Consider the following 19421-nt stretch of genomic DNA (forward strand, 5'->3'; position numbering starts at 1 on the left):
TGTGTTGATGAGGCCTTTGTCCATCTGGCCCCTGGTGCCTTTGTCAACTGGCCTCTTCCTACCCTCTTATGTTAATGCAGTCAGACTGATTCATATATAGTGCAACAAACATACCTCCCAATTTTTATACCTCTGAGCTTTGGATCCTCCCACTCAAACCTCACTGAAATTTCTACCCTTCTCTCTACTTTCCCAAATCCTCTTCAGTCTTCAAAACTGAGTTAAATACTAAAAAACAAAGGGTGGGAGTGTGAGGGGGAGCTGTTGAAATGAGCTTATTCATTCATCCCAAAGAGTATTTAATTATCTCCTCTGTACAGGGTGTCACTGTGATGGGTGTTGGGGTGATAAAGCAAACACTAAACCACCCTCTGTCATGGATGCTACATTATTTCTAGGGAGAAAAAATGTAAACATCTAATAACCCCCCAAAAAACACAAGGCAAAATTTAGAGTGAAAGGTACTAGAAGATGGGGGAAATTAGGAAAAGCATCATAGCCTAGGAAGATCTTTGAAAGAAATAAGAGATTCTAAAAGGTAGGGATGAGATGAGACAATTTCTTGACACGAAAGACACTGTTTTCTTGTCTTACTCAGAATGGTAAGAATAAATTTAGAAACTGAGTAGTTTCAGGAAGTCTATAAGGGCATTAACCATTGAGAGGGCTAGCAGAAAAGAAATGAGAGGGACGAGGAGGATAAAGCCCGGAAAAGTCAAAGTCAAAAGTCAGCTTTCGCAATGTGCTCCCCTCAATTTTATTTTTCTTTGACACCTTCAATCTCTCAATTCCTGACTTTATTTTCTCCTGTCTTTACATGTCCAAGTGATCCCTCACTTGAAAAGTAAGCCCTTTCCTTAATCTGATCCCTAAGTCTGCCTAGTCCCTCTATTTCTCGCCATTATTTTGGGGTCAGACTTCTTTTTTAAATTTTTCTTTCTTTTTTTTTGTTAAAGCTTTTTATTTTCAAATCATATGCATGGATTAATTTTCAACATTGATAGGATCAAACTTCATATGTCATTGGCAGTTGTTGTCATCCAGTCTCATCTCTTCCTCCCCCCAATCTCTTCTAAAAGAATCATTTTGACTTTTGTCTCCACCAAAAGTCCCTCACAAATCTATGGAATCAGATGAAAAAAATGACCTTTACTGAAAGCTTGTTTTTGGTCTTCTCTCTGTACAATTTTTCATTGCTCTCCATTCCTAACTTCTTGAAATCTCATTCCCTTGGCCTCCATAACTTGAAATGACTTTACTTTTTTCTCTAAAACTGTTTCTTCTGACTTCATTAATGACTCTCCCCTTTTTCTCCTATCCCTTAAATGTGGATGTTCCATTTCCCCCTCCAAACTCTACTCCAAGCGTCCAGTTGTATGCCATTCTATATGACTGATCTATCAAAAAGACACATATTAAGCCCCTACTGTGTGCTAGGCTTAGTTCTAAGTGTTGAAGGTGCAAATAATGAAATAATCCTCGCTTTCAAAGATCTTCCATCCTAGTGGACTGATGTACTATCATGCACAAAATGCACATAAAGAGAATTGATATAAGTTGCCTTTTGCATCCTTTATATTCCATTTAATGCTTCCTTTTTTTCTCTTCTCATGAAAAGATCCATCTTCCATCTTTGGGCATTTTCTCTGGCTGTCCCTCAAGTCTGGTTTGCTCTCTCTCCTCCCTTCTGCCTCACTGAATCCCCGGTTCCTCCTAAAGCTCAGCTCGAGCATCACTTCTGCTGGATCCCCAGCTGCTCATGCTTTACGTTCCAAAGTGACCTTCCATCTGCTGTGATAGTATCCATTATATATGAATTTGCACTCATAGTTTCTCTCCTATTACAAGGACAGGGGTATTTTGAGTTTGGTATCCCCAGCACCACAATTGTTGATTAATTGAACAGAATTTCAGAGCCTGCTGGAAATGAATACAAGCTAGACAAATACCAGTAATGTATTCAAGTAACTTCCCAATAAGTGGATTTCTACTTTCTGATTTCTAAGCTCTAGATAGTGAGATAATGTCCACACTGGATTTGACAACCCTTAAAACTCTATGCAAAAGTGATATATAATAATATTTATGACTACCTTCCTCATCTTCCAGAGCTTGTGTCCCAGGTGCTGCTCCCTAAGTGACCTTTGAGTGTCTAGGAGTCTGGGAGGTAGCAGACTTTTGGTTTTCCTGTAATTGTGACAGCCCCCTGGCATTCAGTGGGACAGAGGCTGAAGGTTCATCCACTTGCTGTGTCCCAGGGGTGGGGCACGTGATGTCACACTCACCTGTGATACCCAAGTCCAAAGATCCTGGCAATTTGAAACTCAGAAGGCTGGAGCCAAGATGGTGAAGACCTGGGCCATCCCGTGCTCTCGGACACCTTGAAGATGTTTTACTGGAAGACCAACTTGGAAGCCCTTTGGAGGATTTCCAATCTCACCCCCTTTACCCAGAAGCACCTGAAGAAGGTCTACGCCAGCCTTGCCCTCTGCATGCTGGTGGCAGCCACGGGTGCCCACCTGAATGTGGCGGCCCACCTCTTCGAGGCCGGCTTTCTCTCAGCGCTGAGCTCCTTTGTGATTCTCTTCTGGCTGCTGATCACCCCCCACCGAGATGACACGGAGCCCAAGAGATTGCTCCTGCTGGGGGGCTTCGCTTTCCTCATCGGGGTCGGGCTGGGCCCTGAGCTGGACTCCTGCATCGACACTGACCCCAACATCGTCCCTTCCTCCTTCATGGGCACAGTGATGACCTTCAGCTCCTTCACCCTGAACGCCTTCTACGGCCGCTGCCTCGGCTGTCTCTGCCTGGGGGGCATCCTGCTGTCCGCCCTCACCCTATTGCTCGTCTCTTACCTGGGGAACCTCTTCTTCCTGTCCAGCTGGCTCTCCCAAGCCAACATGTACATCGGACTGGCATTTCTGTGCGGACTAGTGATCTTCGACACGCAGCTCATCATCGAGAAGGCAGAGAGAAAGGACGAAGACTACATTTGGCACTGCATGGACCTGTTCCTGGACTTTGTTACCCTCTTCAGGAAATTCATGGTGATTATTGAAATGAATGAAAAGGGCAAGTTGAAAAGGCAATAAAAAGACAACCATCTGACATTTTTCTCCTTGGCTCTTTTCTTACAAACCCAAATTTTCTCTTTGTACCAACAGCAGGAGGCATATCAATGAAAAAGAAAGGCATTGATTAAAAAAAAATAAAGCTTTGGCCCTCTCTTGTTTTCTATTATGTCATTTTTTTAAAATTAGAAAACATCAGATCTTTTAAAATTCTGGCCTTTTGGTTCCTGGGTTTCCATTTATCACCTCTTCCCTACCCTTTCCCTTCATCTGCCATTCTTTTCTCCATCCAACCAGAGTCCTAACTAGGGTTGGACAACAGAACTTTTCCCCAGTGGTTCAGTCTAGAGGAGAAACACCAAGGTTGGAAGAAGATAAGCTTTGGGGTAGAGACGATGACCTAGTTCCCTCCATAATGAAAGTGCTGTCCTTTCAGGGGGCCTTCTCTTAGAATTCTGGTCATAAAGGAAAGAGCACAGGAGCCAGACTGGACCGGAACCTGCAGCAATAGGTTGAGAACTGATCTCCCTGCCCAAGATTGGTTCAGAGAACTGGATGGAGATGGGGAGGGTTCTTTAAATGGTTGTTAAGTGAGACCAGAAGGAAGATGAAAAGATAATGCCTCATGCCCTGATATTGGACCAAGAAATGTCCTTGAGCATCTAATATTTTCCATAATGCTGGATCTTTCTCAGATTTTCTCACATTTATCCCCAGGCCTTAGGGTTGCAAGGGTCAAGAGGAGGATAGTTTTAAAAAGGAAGTTTAGGATAAACTAGGTGGCTCAGTGGATAGAACACAGGTTCTGAAATCAGGAAGACCTGAGTTCAAATCTGGTCTCAGACACTTATAAGTTCCTAGCTGTGTGGCCGTGGGCAAGTGATTTAAACCTAATTGCCTCAGCAAAAAAGTGAAAAAAAAAAAAAAAGATGCTTAAGAGTAATTGTGTGTGTGTGTGTGTGTGTGTGTGTGTGTATGTGTGTGTGTCAGTGTTGGGGGTGGGATGCTTCATGAAGGGGCAAATGGGTTATTTGACTCTTATTTTTTTCATTTTTTGTTCATTCATTTATTTACTACTATAGAAATTTATTATACACAGACACACACAAACACACATAGACATAGTTAATCCTCATTTAAGTATTAAATGTTTCCAACTTTAAACATTTGTGTGATTATATTAATAACCTTAATTTCACTTTTGCTTTGGAAACCACATAATGGCATCTATGTGTAAGAAGAAGGGAAAAAGAATTGTGATATGTCAAGTTTGTGGAGAGGCCAGTATTCTAGTAGATACTCAACTGGTCTTGTTTACCCTGTATTGTAAAGAGCTTCTTGTGCATTCATAGTTTCATTGCTTGCTTTTAAAATTTGAAACTTGTGTTACAATTATGCCTTCAAAGTTTAATGCAAGTCCTTTAGCTCTAAGCTCAAGTGTGCAAAGTCAGTGATGAAAATGTCATGAAAAAAAAATAAAGGTGTAAGATAAATTTTGTTCCAAAATGTCTGCAGGCTTGTGAAGAGAGACCCTTTAGGATCTCAGACTCTGCATGAAGCAAACATTGGTGATGGATTAAGTAATACTTCACAAGCCTCTCTTCTATGCAGCAGCTCTGAAGGACAGAATATCTGAGGTATTCTCAAGACACACAAGACTCGGTGAGTACTGAAAGTAGGGACTAAAATCCCCATAACTACCTTTGTTTTCATAGGGCATCCAAGGTAAAGAGGTTTACAGTAGAATTATAACACTGCCATCTGTCACAGTGGAAAGTAAGATTCAGGTCAAAAAAATGTTTGTTTTAAGTATTTTATTTACTATATGCAGTTATGTTATGGTAGATTTCATATCACGCAAAGTAAATATTGTCTGAAATATATTTTAATTGAGATGTTATCACAAAAGGCCATGAAATGTTAGGAAATTACTAGCAAGAAAAAAATGTTTTTGCATGTTATTAATTTTATTTTGCACACTGAATTTTAGGAGTTATTCCTTGCTTCTGGGTTAGGATAAATATATATTATATAAAATAATGTTTTGTTGTAAAGAATTCTATACAGAAAAGGGCATTTTCTGCAATCTTTAGTGAAAAATTAGTTTTAAGTGATTTCAGGAAGCTCACCTCTCATGTCTCATAAGGTCAATGTAGCAACATTTATATTCTAATCATGCCATTTTCTAGAAATGTAACCTCAGAAGCTGAGGATTAACTGTATATATACACACATACACATACACACACACACACACACACACATATATATTTCATTGGTATATATGTATGTTATATATAGATACAATATATGCATAGAGAATATATGTAACACATACATATGTATGCAGGTACATGCACATTCATAAGTGTGTGCATGTATGTGCATATAGAATATACACATTGTCAGCATGTACATGACAGAAACTGCTCATTACACATTGGTGTGAACACTCAGGGACAGTTTGCACAATACATACATGTGCATCTGCAACATATGTGTATATACAACACATGCACACATAGGTACATGTGTATACACCATGGCATTCATGTATGCAAATCTATAATACATATGTGTATTTGCCTTTGTGGGTGTAAAATGTATATATATATATATATATACATATGCATATATGTATGTACACACATAGAGACAGAGAAAAAGACAGAGAGACAGAGAGAGAATGAGAGAGAGACAGAGAGACAGAGAGAGACAGCAGCAGAAACATAGAAAACGTGAAAGGAGAGATAAAGAGAAGAGGAAAGAAAAAATGATGTGACTGACATGACATGATATGAGATTAAGAGAATTATGAGAATATACATGTCAAGTCAATTATTGTCATGGCCTACCTGGTCACTTGTCCACTATCCATTTGTTATTTTTTTTTCTTTTTTTAATAGCCTTTTATTTACAAGTTATATGTATGAGTAATTTTAAAGCATTGACAACTGCCAAACCTTTTGTTCCAATTTTCCCCCTTCTTCCCTCCCCTCCATGGCAGGATGACCTGTAGATGTTAAATATATTAAAGTATAAATTAGATACACAATAAGTATACATGACCAAACCGTTATTTTGCTGTACAAAAAGAATTGGACTCTGAAATATTGTACAATTAGCCTGTGAAGAAAATCCATAATGCAGGTGGGCAAAAATATAGGGATTGGGAATTCAATGTAATGGGTTTTAGTCATCTCCCAGAGTTCTTTCCCTAGGTGTAGCTGTTTCAGTACATCACTGCTCCATTGGAACTGATTTGGTTGATCTCATTGCTGAGGATGGCCAGGTCCATCAGAATTGATCCTCATATAGTATTGTTGTTGAAGTATATAATGATCTCCTGCCCTATCCATTTGTTATTACCCAAACCACTATAATTTCAGTAAGACTTGAGTTCATGTGGTTGCTTTTAGCTATTGTGTGTATGTGTGTGTGTGTGTGTGTGTGTGTGTGTGAAATTGTTTCATGAAACTAAACTTTCTAGGGCTGAGCTTTTCTGTAAACCATTAACTGAGATGAGACAGCAGCAAGATTAATACAAACTAAATAAACAAAAATCAAATGTGAGAAATGGAAATGACAAGATTGTTGAACTGAGTTACATGCTGCTAATTTGAAAGGAAATATCAGTGACAGACAGAATTTTGTGTGCCTGAAATGAAAAACAAGATTCAAATAAAGGTGTTCATTTCCCTTTTCCTTATTATTCTTGTAGTAATTAAAAAGGAAATGATTTTTCCACCACAAGCACATTGGTAATGGCCCTTCACATCAAGGGTACAATTCATTGCTGATAGCACTTGAGTGTTTAATACAAAAAGGGGAAAAAGGAGCATATACTGATGGAATGTTCCTCAGCCATAAATTAGCACTTGTCCCCCAAGAAGTTGAAAGAACCAGGTGATTAGCATCATGTCTGTCTTTTTCAAAGGAATTCTTTTGGTTTGTCCTTTGTTCGAGAAGAGGACATGTCATCCTCAAGGAGTTAATACTGTGACATGACAGTAAATTAGAACTGATGAAGGGCTGGGCAAGATCACCTGCCTTACTTTCACCTCCAGAACCATTTGGGTCCAATGGCCAGATATGGATCAGGACCACTCAAGATGGCTCTGGATGAAATGGGAGAGCTTGTCCTTTTTAAGCTAAAGTCCTTCAGTGGTCTCAGTTTGAGTGAAGCTACAAAGAATTTTCTCTTTCACCTACTCCCACCCATCCCACCCAAATAAACAAACAAACAAATAAATAAATAAATTTGGGAGGAGAAGAGCTTCAGGGTTTCTAGGCAAAATAGAAAGTACAGCTATTTACATTCAATCGGAGTCAATCAGGACCCAAGCTATTACTAAATGGGGCTAGGACCTATTGATGGTCAATTAGAATCAGATTCTTTTTGGCTTAAGGCCTGATCCTTAAGAAAGAAATCTATCCAGTAAACTCTAAGGTTCAGAGATGTTAAAAATATATTTTAAGAGCATCTTGGTAAGAGTATTAATTGGGTACATATTCTAGGGGAAATATAGCAGTCATCCTGAGGTCCTCTGACCTTGGTAATATTGTTCCAAAAATCTGTCAATAATTCTATAGTCTCCTGGCCTTATGGATACTCTAATATAGTCCTACAAACATTTCTGACTGTCAGATAGTGTGTTGGTCAGTATAACCAAGTTCCTGGGACAATAGTGAATAGACAACCCCTCAGATCTCCCTGTAAATCATAAAATCAGTAAATAATTAACATGAAGTTCCTGGTCTCTCTAACTTTTCCTATAAATTTGTCTCCTTGCTTCTGGTTCTTTGCTAAATCTTTTTGGAACTTGGTCGCTTGAATTCCTGTTAAATTTGTGGTGTCTTTCCCCTTTTCTTTTCCCCATGCCACATGGACTCTCCCCACACTCTCCTAGGCTTCCCAATCCCATTTCTCCTTATAGCTCACCAAATCTTCTAGAGCACTAAGTCCCTGTCAGGATTTAGTTTCCCAGCTAGGACATGTCCCAACCTCATGGGGTGCTCCATTTCCACTGGGTAACTGTGAGTTTCCCTTAGGAGCTCATCTTTCATATGCTCTCCCACTTGATTTCATATTTTCATTTATTTATTTCATATTTACATATTCATATTTACTGAAATATTTCATATTGTAAAAGGTCACATGGTTTTCTGTAACATCATGCAATGATTCATGGCTGGGCTGGGAAACAAAGGTACATCTTTTGACCTTAAGCCCCAGACTTTTCCCACTATCTGCTATTTCTGATAACATTTCTGCTGCTTCCCTTTTGCAGAGAGAATATAATCCCTATCATGGAATAAAGTCTTGTGAGTTTAGGGAAGAGAATATAGACAAAGTATGAGAGTTGAGAGACTTTTCTTAGAATGGTATAAGGAAGAAACAAATCATAAGGAAATTTAGAAATTTTTTAAAAATAAGGTTAATAGCTTGGTGAATAAAAGACTCAATTTACATTACTTTCTAAAATAAGCAGTCTCAAAATTTCCCAATTGCTCATGTTTTCCCTCCAACTCACCTAGTTTCTATGTTTCTTCTTATACTTATTTTCTACATGCTAATTTCCTCCTTTAAATGTAATTTCCCAGGACCAGTATGTGCAAAAATGTTTATGGCAGCCCTTTTCGTAGTGACTGGAAACTGGAAATTGAATGGATGCCCATCAATTGGAGAATGGTTGAGTAAATTGTGCTATATAAATGTTATGGTATATTATTGTTCTGTAAAAAATGACCAGCAGGATGATTTCAGAGAGGCCTGGAAAGACTTACATGAACTGTTGCTGAGTGAAATGAGCAGAACCAGGAGATCATTACACACTTCAACAACAATATTGTATGAGGACCAGTTCTGATGGAAGTGGATATCTTCAGCGATGAGAGGATCCAAATCAATTCCAAAAGATCAGTGATGAAAAGAACCATCTGTACCCAGTGAAAGAACACTAGGAAATGAGTGTGGACCACAACATAGCATTCCCACTTCTGTTTTTGGCCGGTCGCATTTTTGTTTTTCTTTCCAGGTTATTTTTACCTTCTTTCTAGATCTGATTTTTCTTGTGCAGCAAGATAACTGTATAAATATGTATACATATATTGTATTTAACATATACTTTAACATATATAACATGTATGGGACTACCTGCCATCTAGGGGAAGGGGTGGAGGGAAGGAGGGGAAAAGTTGGGAAAGAAGTTTTTGCAAGGGTCAATTTTGAAAAATCACCCATGCATATGTTTTATCAATAGAAAGCTATAATTATTATAAAAAAAGAATGTAATTTCCTTGAAGATAAGACTTCCTTTTGATTTTTCTTCATATCCCCAACTTTTTATACAATTCATAAAACAGAATAATTACTAAATAATTGCTTGTTGTTTGATGCATTGATTGAGCAAGGGAAAAAGAAATTCTGTAACATTGCAATTATATGATTGATATGAAGATTTTCTCATGGATGGTAGATTCTAAAGAAGTGTTATTAGTTCATATGAAAGATTCACCATGTGCAGAAATCTGTTACTATCACCAGGAGAGGCACATAATAATGGTTAATGACTTCTTCCTGAATGTTACAGAGGCAACTTGACCAAGCTAACTTTGAGGGATGGCCTTATCAGGACCATCTATCTGAAAGGGGGGTCAGTTTGCTTGTTAAAATATCAAATGTACTCACTGCCTTGTTCTCCACACTAGCCCTGAGTCATATGGAAACAAATGACACTACCAAAAGAAATGCTTCATGGGCTTCTAGTGACTTGAATATCTTGGGTGATAAACAAAGAGGTGAAAATAATAATGCTTTTTCCAATTGTTTCTGCCAGCCTAGACTTTGAATAGGAATACTAAATCAGTTATTATGGAAGAAAACACATATGATGTAGAATCCAATTGGGAATATAAATCTGAGCAAGAAGAAACTTGGTTACACAGCCAGTGCTAATGTACCTAAACTCTACTTATCTTTTAAAAAATAAGTTTACTCAATGGGAAAAGTTAGAAATTCAGCTCTTGATTTGTGGTAAGGGATTTGCTAATGTGATAATGTGGTAAGGGTTTGTGGTTTTCCTGAATTAGCATCTTTGAAAAATATTGCCTTTTTCAAAATTGTACATAGATAGTTCTAAGGATTCTCATTAAAAAAAAGATCGAGATTTTGTTATAAAATCTCCTTTAGATTACTTTAAATGTCTTGTATCTAGAAAACAATTATTCTAATTGATCATTTCCAGAGGTCTTCCCTAGCAACTGAAATGTCTTTTTTTTTTAAATGTGAACACAGTTTTATATTTGGGAAGGGATCTTAGAGGGAATTTAGTTCTTTTCCCATGATTTTTTTAAAATGTGGAAACTGAGGCCCATTGAGATTGTGATTTTATGAAAGTGATAGAGTTGATGTGCCAGAGAAAGCATTTAACATATCACATGACTCCACATGTAGCTTTTCCAGTGCAATGGACTTTTTGAAAGCCTACATTTAGCTGCACCATGATTTTCTTTTAAATCTTATCTATTTTCTCTTCTCTTGGCCTTGGGCCTTTACAATCCTTTCATAAATATTTTAATGACATTAGGATTGTGATAAAAAATGGATAAACATGAAAAGTGTATAAACAATATATTTTGGTAATGTAGTACAATGCACTGAATCTTTTCTTAATATGACTGGATAATGAATATATTGTGATGACAGACACAGTTGGAGGATTAGATTATTTTTATCTTCTACTTTATATTCAAAATGAAATTGTGTACATTCATACTTTTAGATTTTGATGCTATTTATATCATAAAACTTCTAAGTCTGACATCCAGAGTTGAATATACAAATTTTAGTTACTGTTCAAATACCAGCAATGATGTTAATATAATTGCTATCTGTCTGTATGGAGAGTTGTGTTAATCTCCTGATAATAATATGGTTTAATGCGAAATCCTTTTATCACTTATTTGAAAATAATTACCATTATCTCTTCCTTTTGATATAGATGCTCTCAATAAACTACTTGAAATAATCAACTTGAGAAAAATACAGAAACTTATCCTAGTTGAAAGCTCAATAGCTTATATCTGTTTTTTTTTTAATTTGAATTTTTAATAAAGAGCAATATAGACAAAGAGAAAAAAAAGAAACAGAAATGCAATCAGTCATGCACAGGAACACATATACACTCCTTTCACGCAGGAAAGGAACTAGACAGAAGGAAGCAAATAGATCTTCATAATTTTTAATGTACTTTCCTATTTCATGGTCTTCTACCATTCTATTATTCAAAACTATAAAGTCCTATATTTTCAAAACTATAAATATATATGATTGTCACCATATGGTCCTCTTTTACTAGCTTATTGAAATTAAGAAAACCTAGTGTTTAGCCCGCCCCTACTTTCCTGAATATGGAGGAAAATATATTGAAGGGTATGGAGCAAAAGACTCAATTTTCGGTTACTTATGTTCTCTACCATCCTCCATTCTTTTACTATTAGAATAAAGCATATTAATAGGAATTATGGTAATAATCAATGCTATTATACACAATCACACACACATATGTCTCCAACTATACTTAGCTAGATTTGTAAATACACATATATAGGTACATGTGAACACTTGCTCTTATGCATATGCATTGCATATATGTATTTTCTTGCATGTCTGAATATATACAATAATTAGTATATGACTCAAATACATAGAAGGAGAAATACATAGAGTTGACAATAATTTGTATTTCACTTTACTATAAGTTGGTGTATTGTTTGTCATTTCTTAGAATTCTTTTCAAATAATATAATTGAGTCACATTATGAAAACCTGACTCAGAAGGAACTGAGAAGCTGTACAGTTTTCCCACCTAACTGTCTCATTAAGCTATTCTCTGCTACCCTACCCACTCTTATTTCTTTGAGATGCTAAGCAACAGACTCTACAGCGCCATATTCTCACAATCTCTCTGCAGATTATTATAAAAATTTTCACCTGAAAGTTTTCAGAAGTTTGTCTTTTGGGGTCTTTAAAATTGATATTTGCTTAGAGAATATACATTTGTATCTATGTCTACATACAGATATAGGTCCACATGTATATTGTCTACAATATATATTACATTTTACTTATACGTATACACGCACTACACATATACAAATTCTATGTGTGTGCATATAGGAGCACAAAGATAATGTGCATAGTTATATGTGTGTATATATGTGTTCATATATATATATATATATATATATTCACTTCATGTCCACATGTACATTTATACTTATATGCACAAATTGCTTCCTAAGGTCCTCCTTCCACAAAGGGATCTGTCCAGTCCCAACAGTTAGATATAAGACCCAGAGACCCGGGCTTCTGTATGGAGCATCTATATCACAAGACACTTGGCTGGGCTATCCCTGGACTAAAGGGCTGGATGGTTGCACACTTGCACAGAATCCTATGAGAATTTATCTTCATTCTTTATAATCTCATCCACAAACTCTTCACAATAATGTCTGCTACAGGACGATGCTTTACAGACCGGATCCTTGAGATGAAAAGGAAAAACATTATGGATTCATAGATATAGGTGAAATGCAAATTCACATCCTGGTATTTACTCAGGATGACATTAAAAAGGAGAAAGTCATGGCCCAACTAAGTTTGTGTCTTTACACAAGTCTATAAAGCCACATATGTCACTTATATGTGATAGAATATCTAGTTGTTATCTGCCCATCAAAAGCTGATTTTCACAAAAATTATCTGAGAGATCCATAGCAGTCACAAATATTTTATGGAAATATATTTTTACTATGTAATGTCTAACCAGAATTAATAATTATAATACATTAACATTCCTTTGTCTGAGACTTTCTGAGCTAAATCCCCATCATATTTTATGGTCACCACTAAAGACTATTGATAATGATAATATTAAAAAAGGATCACAAGGCTTGATTAAATTTTATATCTGCTTATGCTGAGAAGTACTATGTTTTCCATGAATAACATAATATAGTCCTGCATATTTCATGAAATAGATAATGAGAGTGAATTATGTCTTATTTCTATGTTGATACATATCTCCTGTGGCTGTCTTTGTATAAGAATGATAGAATGGACAATGGTAAATTGGAATAAGAAGACTGGGAGTTTACTCCCATCCCAAGTACTTATTAGATGACTTTAAATGTTTTGCTTTATTTTTCTATGGTTTTCTTTCTTTTTTTTCTTTCTTTCCTTCCTTCCTTCCTTCCTTCCTTCCTTCTTTTTTTCCTTCTTTCCTTCCTTCCTTCTCTTGCCCTCCCCCCTCTTTTCACTACATAAAAAATAAACTATACTGCATGACTTTTCTTTCTGCAATAAAATCACAGATTGCAAAAAGGAAGAAAGAAAGGAAGGAAGGAAGGAAAAAGGAAAGAAAAGGAAGAAAGGAGAGAAAGAAAGAAAGAAAAGAAAAGAAAGAATTTGTCCATCCATGATTCATTTTGGAATTCAGTCTTGTATTCAAAAGGTAATGACAATATATTTGAATTAATGTCACATCGGGCTGGATTACCAGTTGTAAGGATATAGTTCTTAGAAAAAAACTGATTTCATGGTTGGTAACATGTTCATGTACCTTTCCAAACTAAATACTTTAAACTACATTTCTCCCAAGTGGAATGAACTGCTACAGCAAGTTTTACAATGGCACTGATTTCCCTTAGCCTTTTTAGAGCACTATGACATTTGAAACATTTGCAGCAGAGAAACTTAAGATGAAAATATTAGTATTGAAAATCAGTGATTTGACATGAAAGAGATCAATGGCGGGATAGTTTAACAAGTTAGATATTACTTATTAATTCTGTTAATTGGGGAAGGGTCTTTAGGTTTAGCAAATTTTAACTATGTTAAAATAGATTTTAGGGGGTGAATTTCTTTTTGAACTAGTGTGCAGAAATCAGAATATCTAAATATAGACAGCACAAATTTAGTTCATCATTGGCAATTTTCTAATGTGTTATAAAAGGGAATGATCTAACATTTAAGTTAGACAAATTAACATTTAATTAATTGTAATTTCAGAATGAATGAAGGTAATTTTAATCTGACAGGAACTTCATTGTCTTTTGTCCATTATATGAATGTTGAGTTAACTTTATATACCTGTATTTTTCTGGTTCATATAAACATTTTTACATTGTTGATTATTCCAGTAAATCTTCATCTGATGTCTAATTGTGGTCTTGAAAGAGACAGAATTCTGGTGCCTTGATGATGGAGTAGGATTCTTATTGGGCTTCAAGGACAGACCCAATGATAAGAAGTATGTTTTTTGTCCTAGTACTAGCCTAGGAATAATTAATAAAAAATGATAACAATACCTATCAAATGTATATCACTTCGAAGTTTGTAAAATACTTTAAATATCATCTCATTTTATCTTCACAACAACTCTGTGAGGTGGGTACTTTTATTAACCCTATTTTACAAATGAAGAAACTGAGGTGGACAGTAAATAAATGGCAATTTAAAGGTCACAAAGCTAGTATCAGTTAGTGAGTTTGTACCCAGCTCATTCTAACTACAGATCCAAGGTATTATCCATTTCATCATCATCTAGCATCCTGGTAGAGGCCATTTTCAAAGTGATGAATATTTCAACTATGGGAATTTTCAAAGACTTTCTACTAAAGCATTGAAGAGTTGAGACCTGCTCTAGTTAAGTGTCGAGTCATACATATATCACATAAATAAAAATTAGGTGACCTCTTACCATGCTTCACTGTACTCTCCAGTTACCTCCCTTACCAGCCATCCTGGAAGATTTAACCCTTTCAATGTTGGAACGACGGCCCCGATATGCCCATTGTACCAATCAGTGAGGGCCATTGGTGCACCTCTCTATCTTATTGGACTCCATTTCTGCTCCAGCCATCCTGTGAACATGTGTCATGCATTTCATGATCAATATGCCCTCTGCACAGCCTTGGCCTAATTATTTTCCTTTATAGAACCATCTTTAAATTAAACTGCTATACCTATAAGAATAGGAGTGTCCTTCTCCTTCCCAATGAATGGCTCTATTCATCCCTCCCTGTATCTTTTCAAAGTAAAATCTCTCTCACTCATCACACTATCCTGTCTCAGACAATTATTAGCTGTGTAACATTTGGGAAGTCCATTGATCTCTCTGAGCTTCAGCGATCTCACCTGTAAAATGAGAGGTTTGGTTCTGAAAGTATCTAAGACTCTTCCATTTCTAAATAAAGATCACCACATAGTACAATAGTTGTCAATCTGGAGTCAGGATGCTCTGAGTGAAAATAAGGAGTCAGATACCCAGCTGTATGACCATATTCAAGTCATTTAACCTCTGCCTCAAATTTCCTCTTCTGTAAAATGGGGGAAATAATGTTATCTACCTCTCAGGGTGATTGAGAGAATAAAATGATATAAAATGAATAAAGAACTTTACAAACTTGAAATGCTACATAAATGATAGCTATTATCCACACTATAAGTCTATATGTTTCCAGGCCAGATTTTCTAAAAGAAAAATATCATCACTGAGTCAGGAGACCAATGACAGAGAGATCATCTATATATCTTCTGCAGGGGTCAGCCCAGTGGGCCTATATCCTATTTTAAAAAAATGTCTTCTCAGAAAAGTTAAATCTGGGTGAAGCAGCAATGACAATAATAACAACAGCGACCTTAAGGGACAATCTTGGCTGCTAGAATTAAAGGGCCAGAAGATAAATGATTCAAGAAAACACAATACAACTAATTAATTAAATAGTAGATGATAAAGTACAGCTAGAAGTAAAATCTTAGAACTCCTTAATAGAAAATAGCTTTGAGAAATATATTTATAAAATTTCTTATTGTATGCAAGCCTACACACAAAGAGCATTTAATTTTCTAGACAATCAAGACATTTGATTAAGTTGTTTTATAATAATGTTTTTGAAGTGACTTATCCATTTTTTTCAGAAAGCAGAAAATATAATTTTAGGCAACAGTGCCAATGTAACTCCAGTCACACAAGCACAAACCTCTGCCTTTATGCAAAGCACTCTCTCCAGTTTCTTGAGCCCCATCTCTCAGATGCTTTGTTATTATTTGAGCCATTTTATCCTGAGGATGTATGTAGTAAGGGATCATTTGCCCTCTTTTCTATAGTCAGGATTTTTAAGATGAATGGGGAGGTTCTTTGTTCTCAATTTATAAGAAGCCATCTCTATTTTTGTCTGTATTTTATCCAGTCTCCTCTCAGTTTACAACCCCACTGCCTAAAGTGCCTCAACCTACTTTGTTCCTTCAACTCTCTCCTCCAAAAACGGTTTTCAAAGTAGGTGCAATTGGTGCTGCTGGTGGGGATGATAATGATTTATATTTCCCATAGTACCTGCTGTCTCCTTGCACACAGTTTTTCTGGTCCAAAAAATGGAGAACTTCCGTCTGTTGTCAAATGCACAATTTTTAGAGTTTTTTTTCCTTGTGGCTTTTAACTAGCTGAGGATTCCACACCATTGTGATCTCATCAGTGACATACTGGAGATGTCTCTTCTCCTTATTGAGATCCAAAATCTGAGGTGGCCGAATTAGCTCTTTAATGGTTCCAAGACATTTCTTGCTTGGGATCATTTCCTTCTCAGTTAATGATGACAGTCTATTAGGTGCTGATGGTTCCCCATGTGATTAATATTTTTCTCCTTTCTATCTTGGTTCTATTCTTTTAGAGCTTGGATCATTAAAGTCAGAACAAAAGTCATAACCTTGATCTAAGTCTACCTTTACTTTTCCTGTCACATTTAGCTTTTTCTAGTCATCAGTTGTCTAAGACATATAATCTCCCAATCTGGATGACAAATTTTATACCAATTTCAATCCCACTGTACTTCAAAAATAGCATTTTAATCTCATTAGAGTCAAACTTGGGTGATATTATGGCAAATTTTGGGGTACAGTCTGAAAAATGCTGAACAGCTGCCAGCATCAGGGCAATCTTGATTTTGGTATGCTGATTGACAATAACCATCACAAAAATTGTAATGAATTATTGATATAATGCTTTATTGCTATGATGTGCTTTTCTTTTTATCCATAAGTTACATGCCAATCTGTCTGCTGAACTGGTTCTGTCAAAACTTTAATCTACTTTCTTCTCCATAAATTTCAGGGTGAGATTGTTTAGACGAATAACTTGAAGAGAGATGGGAGAGCACAAATTGGACATGAATAAGCTACAGCATATGACCCAAATAGATTTTTTTCAACAGAAGCAGCATGAAGGACATCTGAGAGAGAGATATTACTGGGAATGCAAGAGCTTCAACCAGATAGCTAAAACAAAGGATGACCAATGGATAGCCTTGCTCCTCTGGTATAGTACCGATGTCAAAAGAATCATAGACATGGCTTGAGTACATGGACCAGATTTCTGTGAGAAATTCGTCAGGAGACAAGGAAAAAGTATTCCATAATTTGAGAGAGGATAGATTTGCAATATGGAACTACCACTAAATTAATGAACTCACTGCCCCAAAGACATTGTTTCTCTGAATAAAAAGGTTGCAAGAAAGGAAGAGAGAATGGCAGTATTGGATGCCATCAGCTTCCTATATGTGATGGAAGATACACATGTTCAAAACTCGAATGTGGTTCCTTCCCTCTTTTCTTTTCAGTGGTTTCCTCCCAGAACTTTCTGAAAACAAGAACAGGAGCCTTTACTCAACATGTAGTGGTCATCCTGGGAAAACTTCTGAATCAATAAGGTTATTCTGTGAGTAAGGATCAAATAGAGGATTACACAAAAACACATTTAATATCTTTTTCTTCTATCATTTTGGGCTAGTTTTCTAGAATTGTTAGACCAATCTATAGTTCTACAGTGAATTATCATACATATTTCTTCATAATACTTTAAACAATGACTTTTCCCTCATCCCTTTTTTAGCATTTTTTCATTTGTATAAGCATGAAGTGAATTCCAGAATCCCCAGGTTAAAACAGGACTCAATGGCCAACTGGTTCAAATGGTCCATTCAGAGTTTCCCTTCTTCAATATTCCTGGGAACTAGGCAAGTCTGATTGAAGACCTCCTGGGAAAGGGCAGTTAAATGGCATACTGGATAGAATAATGAGCCACAATCCGGCTTTTGACACTTACTAGCCATGCGACCCAGTACTTTGTACCTCAGTTTCCCCATCTGGTAAAATGGGGAGAGTAAATATATCTATTTCCAGGATTCTTGTGAAGATCAAACAAAATAATAATTATAAAGCATTTAGGAATGTGTCTGGAGCATATTAAGGGAAATACACATCATTATCACCATTACCACTCCTCCTCCTCCTCCTACTACTACTACCACCACTACTGCCTCAAAAACAAGGCATTTTACTTTTGGATAGCTCCTTTAATATTGTCAAATAAATTTACCGCTTCAGAGATTCATCTTATTGCTACAGGTCCAATCTAATGGGACTAAACAGGAAGTCTAAATCCTTTGGCATAGATTTCATCATTAATCATCTATTATATCATAAAGAAAACTACATAGCTAGATTTGTTTCTATCCATGCTACAGAAATCTATGGTCTCATTCAAGCAAGAAATTCAAACTGATTTTTGGTTTTTACTGACATTCTGAAATGAGATAATGATTGGAACTTTAATTTGAGAGAATATTTTAAAGATAATGCATTTGCTGTTCAAGGGCAAGACAGTATGTGCTTGTTTACCACAATTAAAACAGAAAGGATCTCAATTGAAAAAACAATATTGCCTGAATTTGATCAGAGACACAGTCTCTTCACTTAACAAAAGGATCATATTGATTCTTTTTTTGTAGGGGGGGATGTTATTCTAACCTTTTGAATTGTTTAAATGTATTTTTGAACTGTGTTTGGATTATATTATAATCAAGATAGTAGTGACAAGAACCCAAACTATCTTTTACAGGGATGATTAACTGTTTTCCAATTGAATGAGAATAGAAATCTCAATTTTATATTTCCACAATAGAAGGAGAAATCTTGTGCCTTCATGACTCATTTTGAAAATAACAATGTTTCTCAAGGTCATAGTGGAAGACATGGATCTCCCTAGGAATAACTAGAATACTCTATTCTTTGGTTTTGTCAAAGAATATCCTCAGGAGTATCCCCAGCTGAGCAGTTGCCAAAGGCTTGTTTAAGATGCCAGATTCCGCTGTGGGCCAGATCCCAGTTTCACCAGTTTTGGGGTCTCTCTCCCTCTAGCCCAGTCTGTGAGACTCCTTCACCCCTCACCATACCCTTGATCTGAGGTTGCCTTCTCAGACATTTTCCCTGTCTCAAAGCTGACAGATTCC

The 19421-nt window shown here is 36.3% G+C and overlaps 1 protein-coding gene and 1 long non-coding RNA gene across 5 annotated transcripts in view; one reads left to right on the forward strand and one right to left on the reverse strand.

Moving 5' to 3' along the window:
• The window catches only part of LOC116422194, a 53005-nt gene extending 50770 nt beyond the window's left edge, over window positions 1–2235 (reverse strand). The window contains exon 1 of one of the 3 annotated variants that reach the window (XR_004232745.1): window positions 2094–2232. This is a non-coding gene — a long non-coding RNA (uncharacterized LOC116422194). Of the gene's footprint in view, window positions 1–2093 lie in introns of all 3 variants that reach the window. The other 2 variants (XR_004232746.1, XR_004232744.1) reach the window with 2 other exon arrangements.
• A 70-nt stretch (window positions 2236–2305) lies between these two features.
• Window positions 2306–17896, forward strand: LOC100914907 (bax inhibitor 1-like). 2 transcript variants are annotated; one of them, XM_031957614.1, is made up of 5 exons: window positions 2306–3047; window positions 4587–4733; window positions 13449–13588; window positions 14277–14386; window positions 17246–17896. In XM_031957614.1, exons 1-2 carry the CDS (start codon window positions 2388–2390, stop codon window positions 4626–4628), a joined length of 702 nt encoding a protein of 233 aa, XP_031813474.1. In that variant the 5' UTR covers window positions 2306–2387; the 3' UTR covers window positions 4629–4733; window positions 13449–13588; window positions 14277–14386; window positions 17246–17896. The 2 variants fall into 2 exon arrangements, with proteins under 2 accessions (XP_031813474.1, XP_031813473.1); XM_031957613.1 differs by lacking the exon at window positions 14277–14386 and having other exon boundaries at window positions 17246–17895.
• Window positions 17897–19421: the final 1525 nt, after the last annotated feature.

The sequence above is a fragment of the Sarcophilus harrisii genome, chromosome 3, assembly GCF_902635505.1.
Source record: "Sarcophilus harrisii chromosome 3, mSarHar1.11, whole genome shotgun sequence".
In the NCBI taxonomy this organism is placed as follows: Eukaryota; Metazoa; Chordata; class Mammalia; order Dasyuromorphia; family Dasyuridae; genus Sarcophilus; species Sarcophilus harrisii.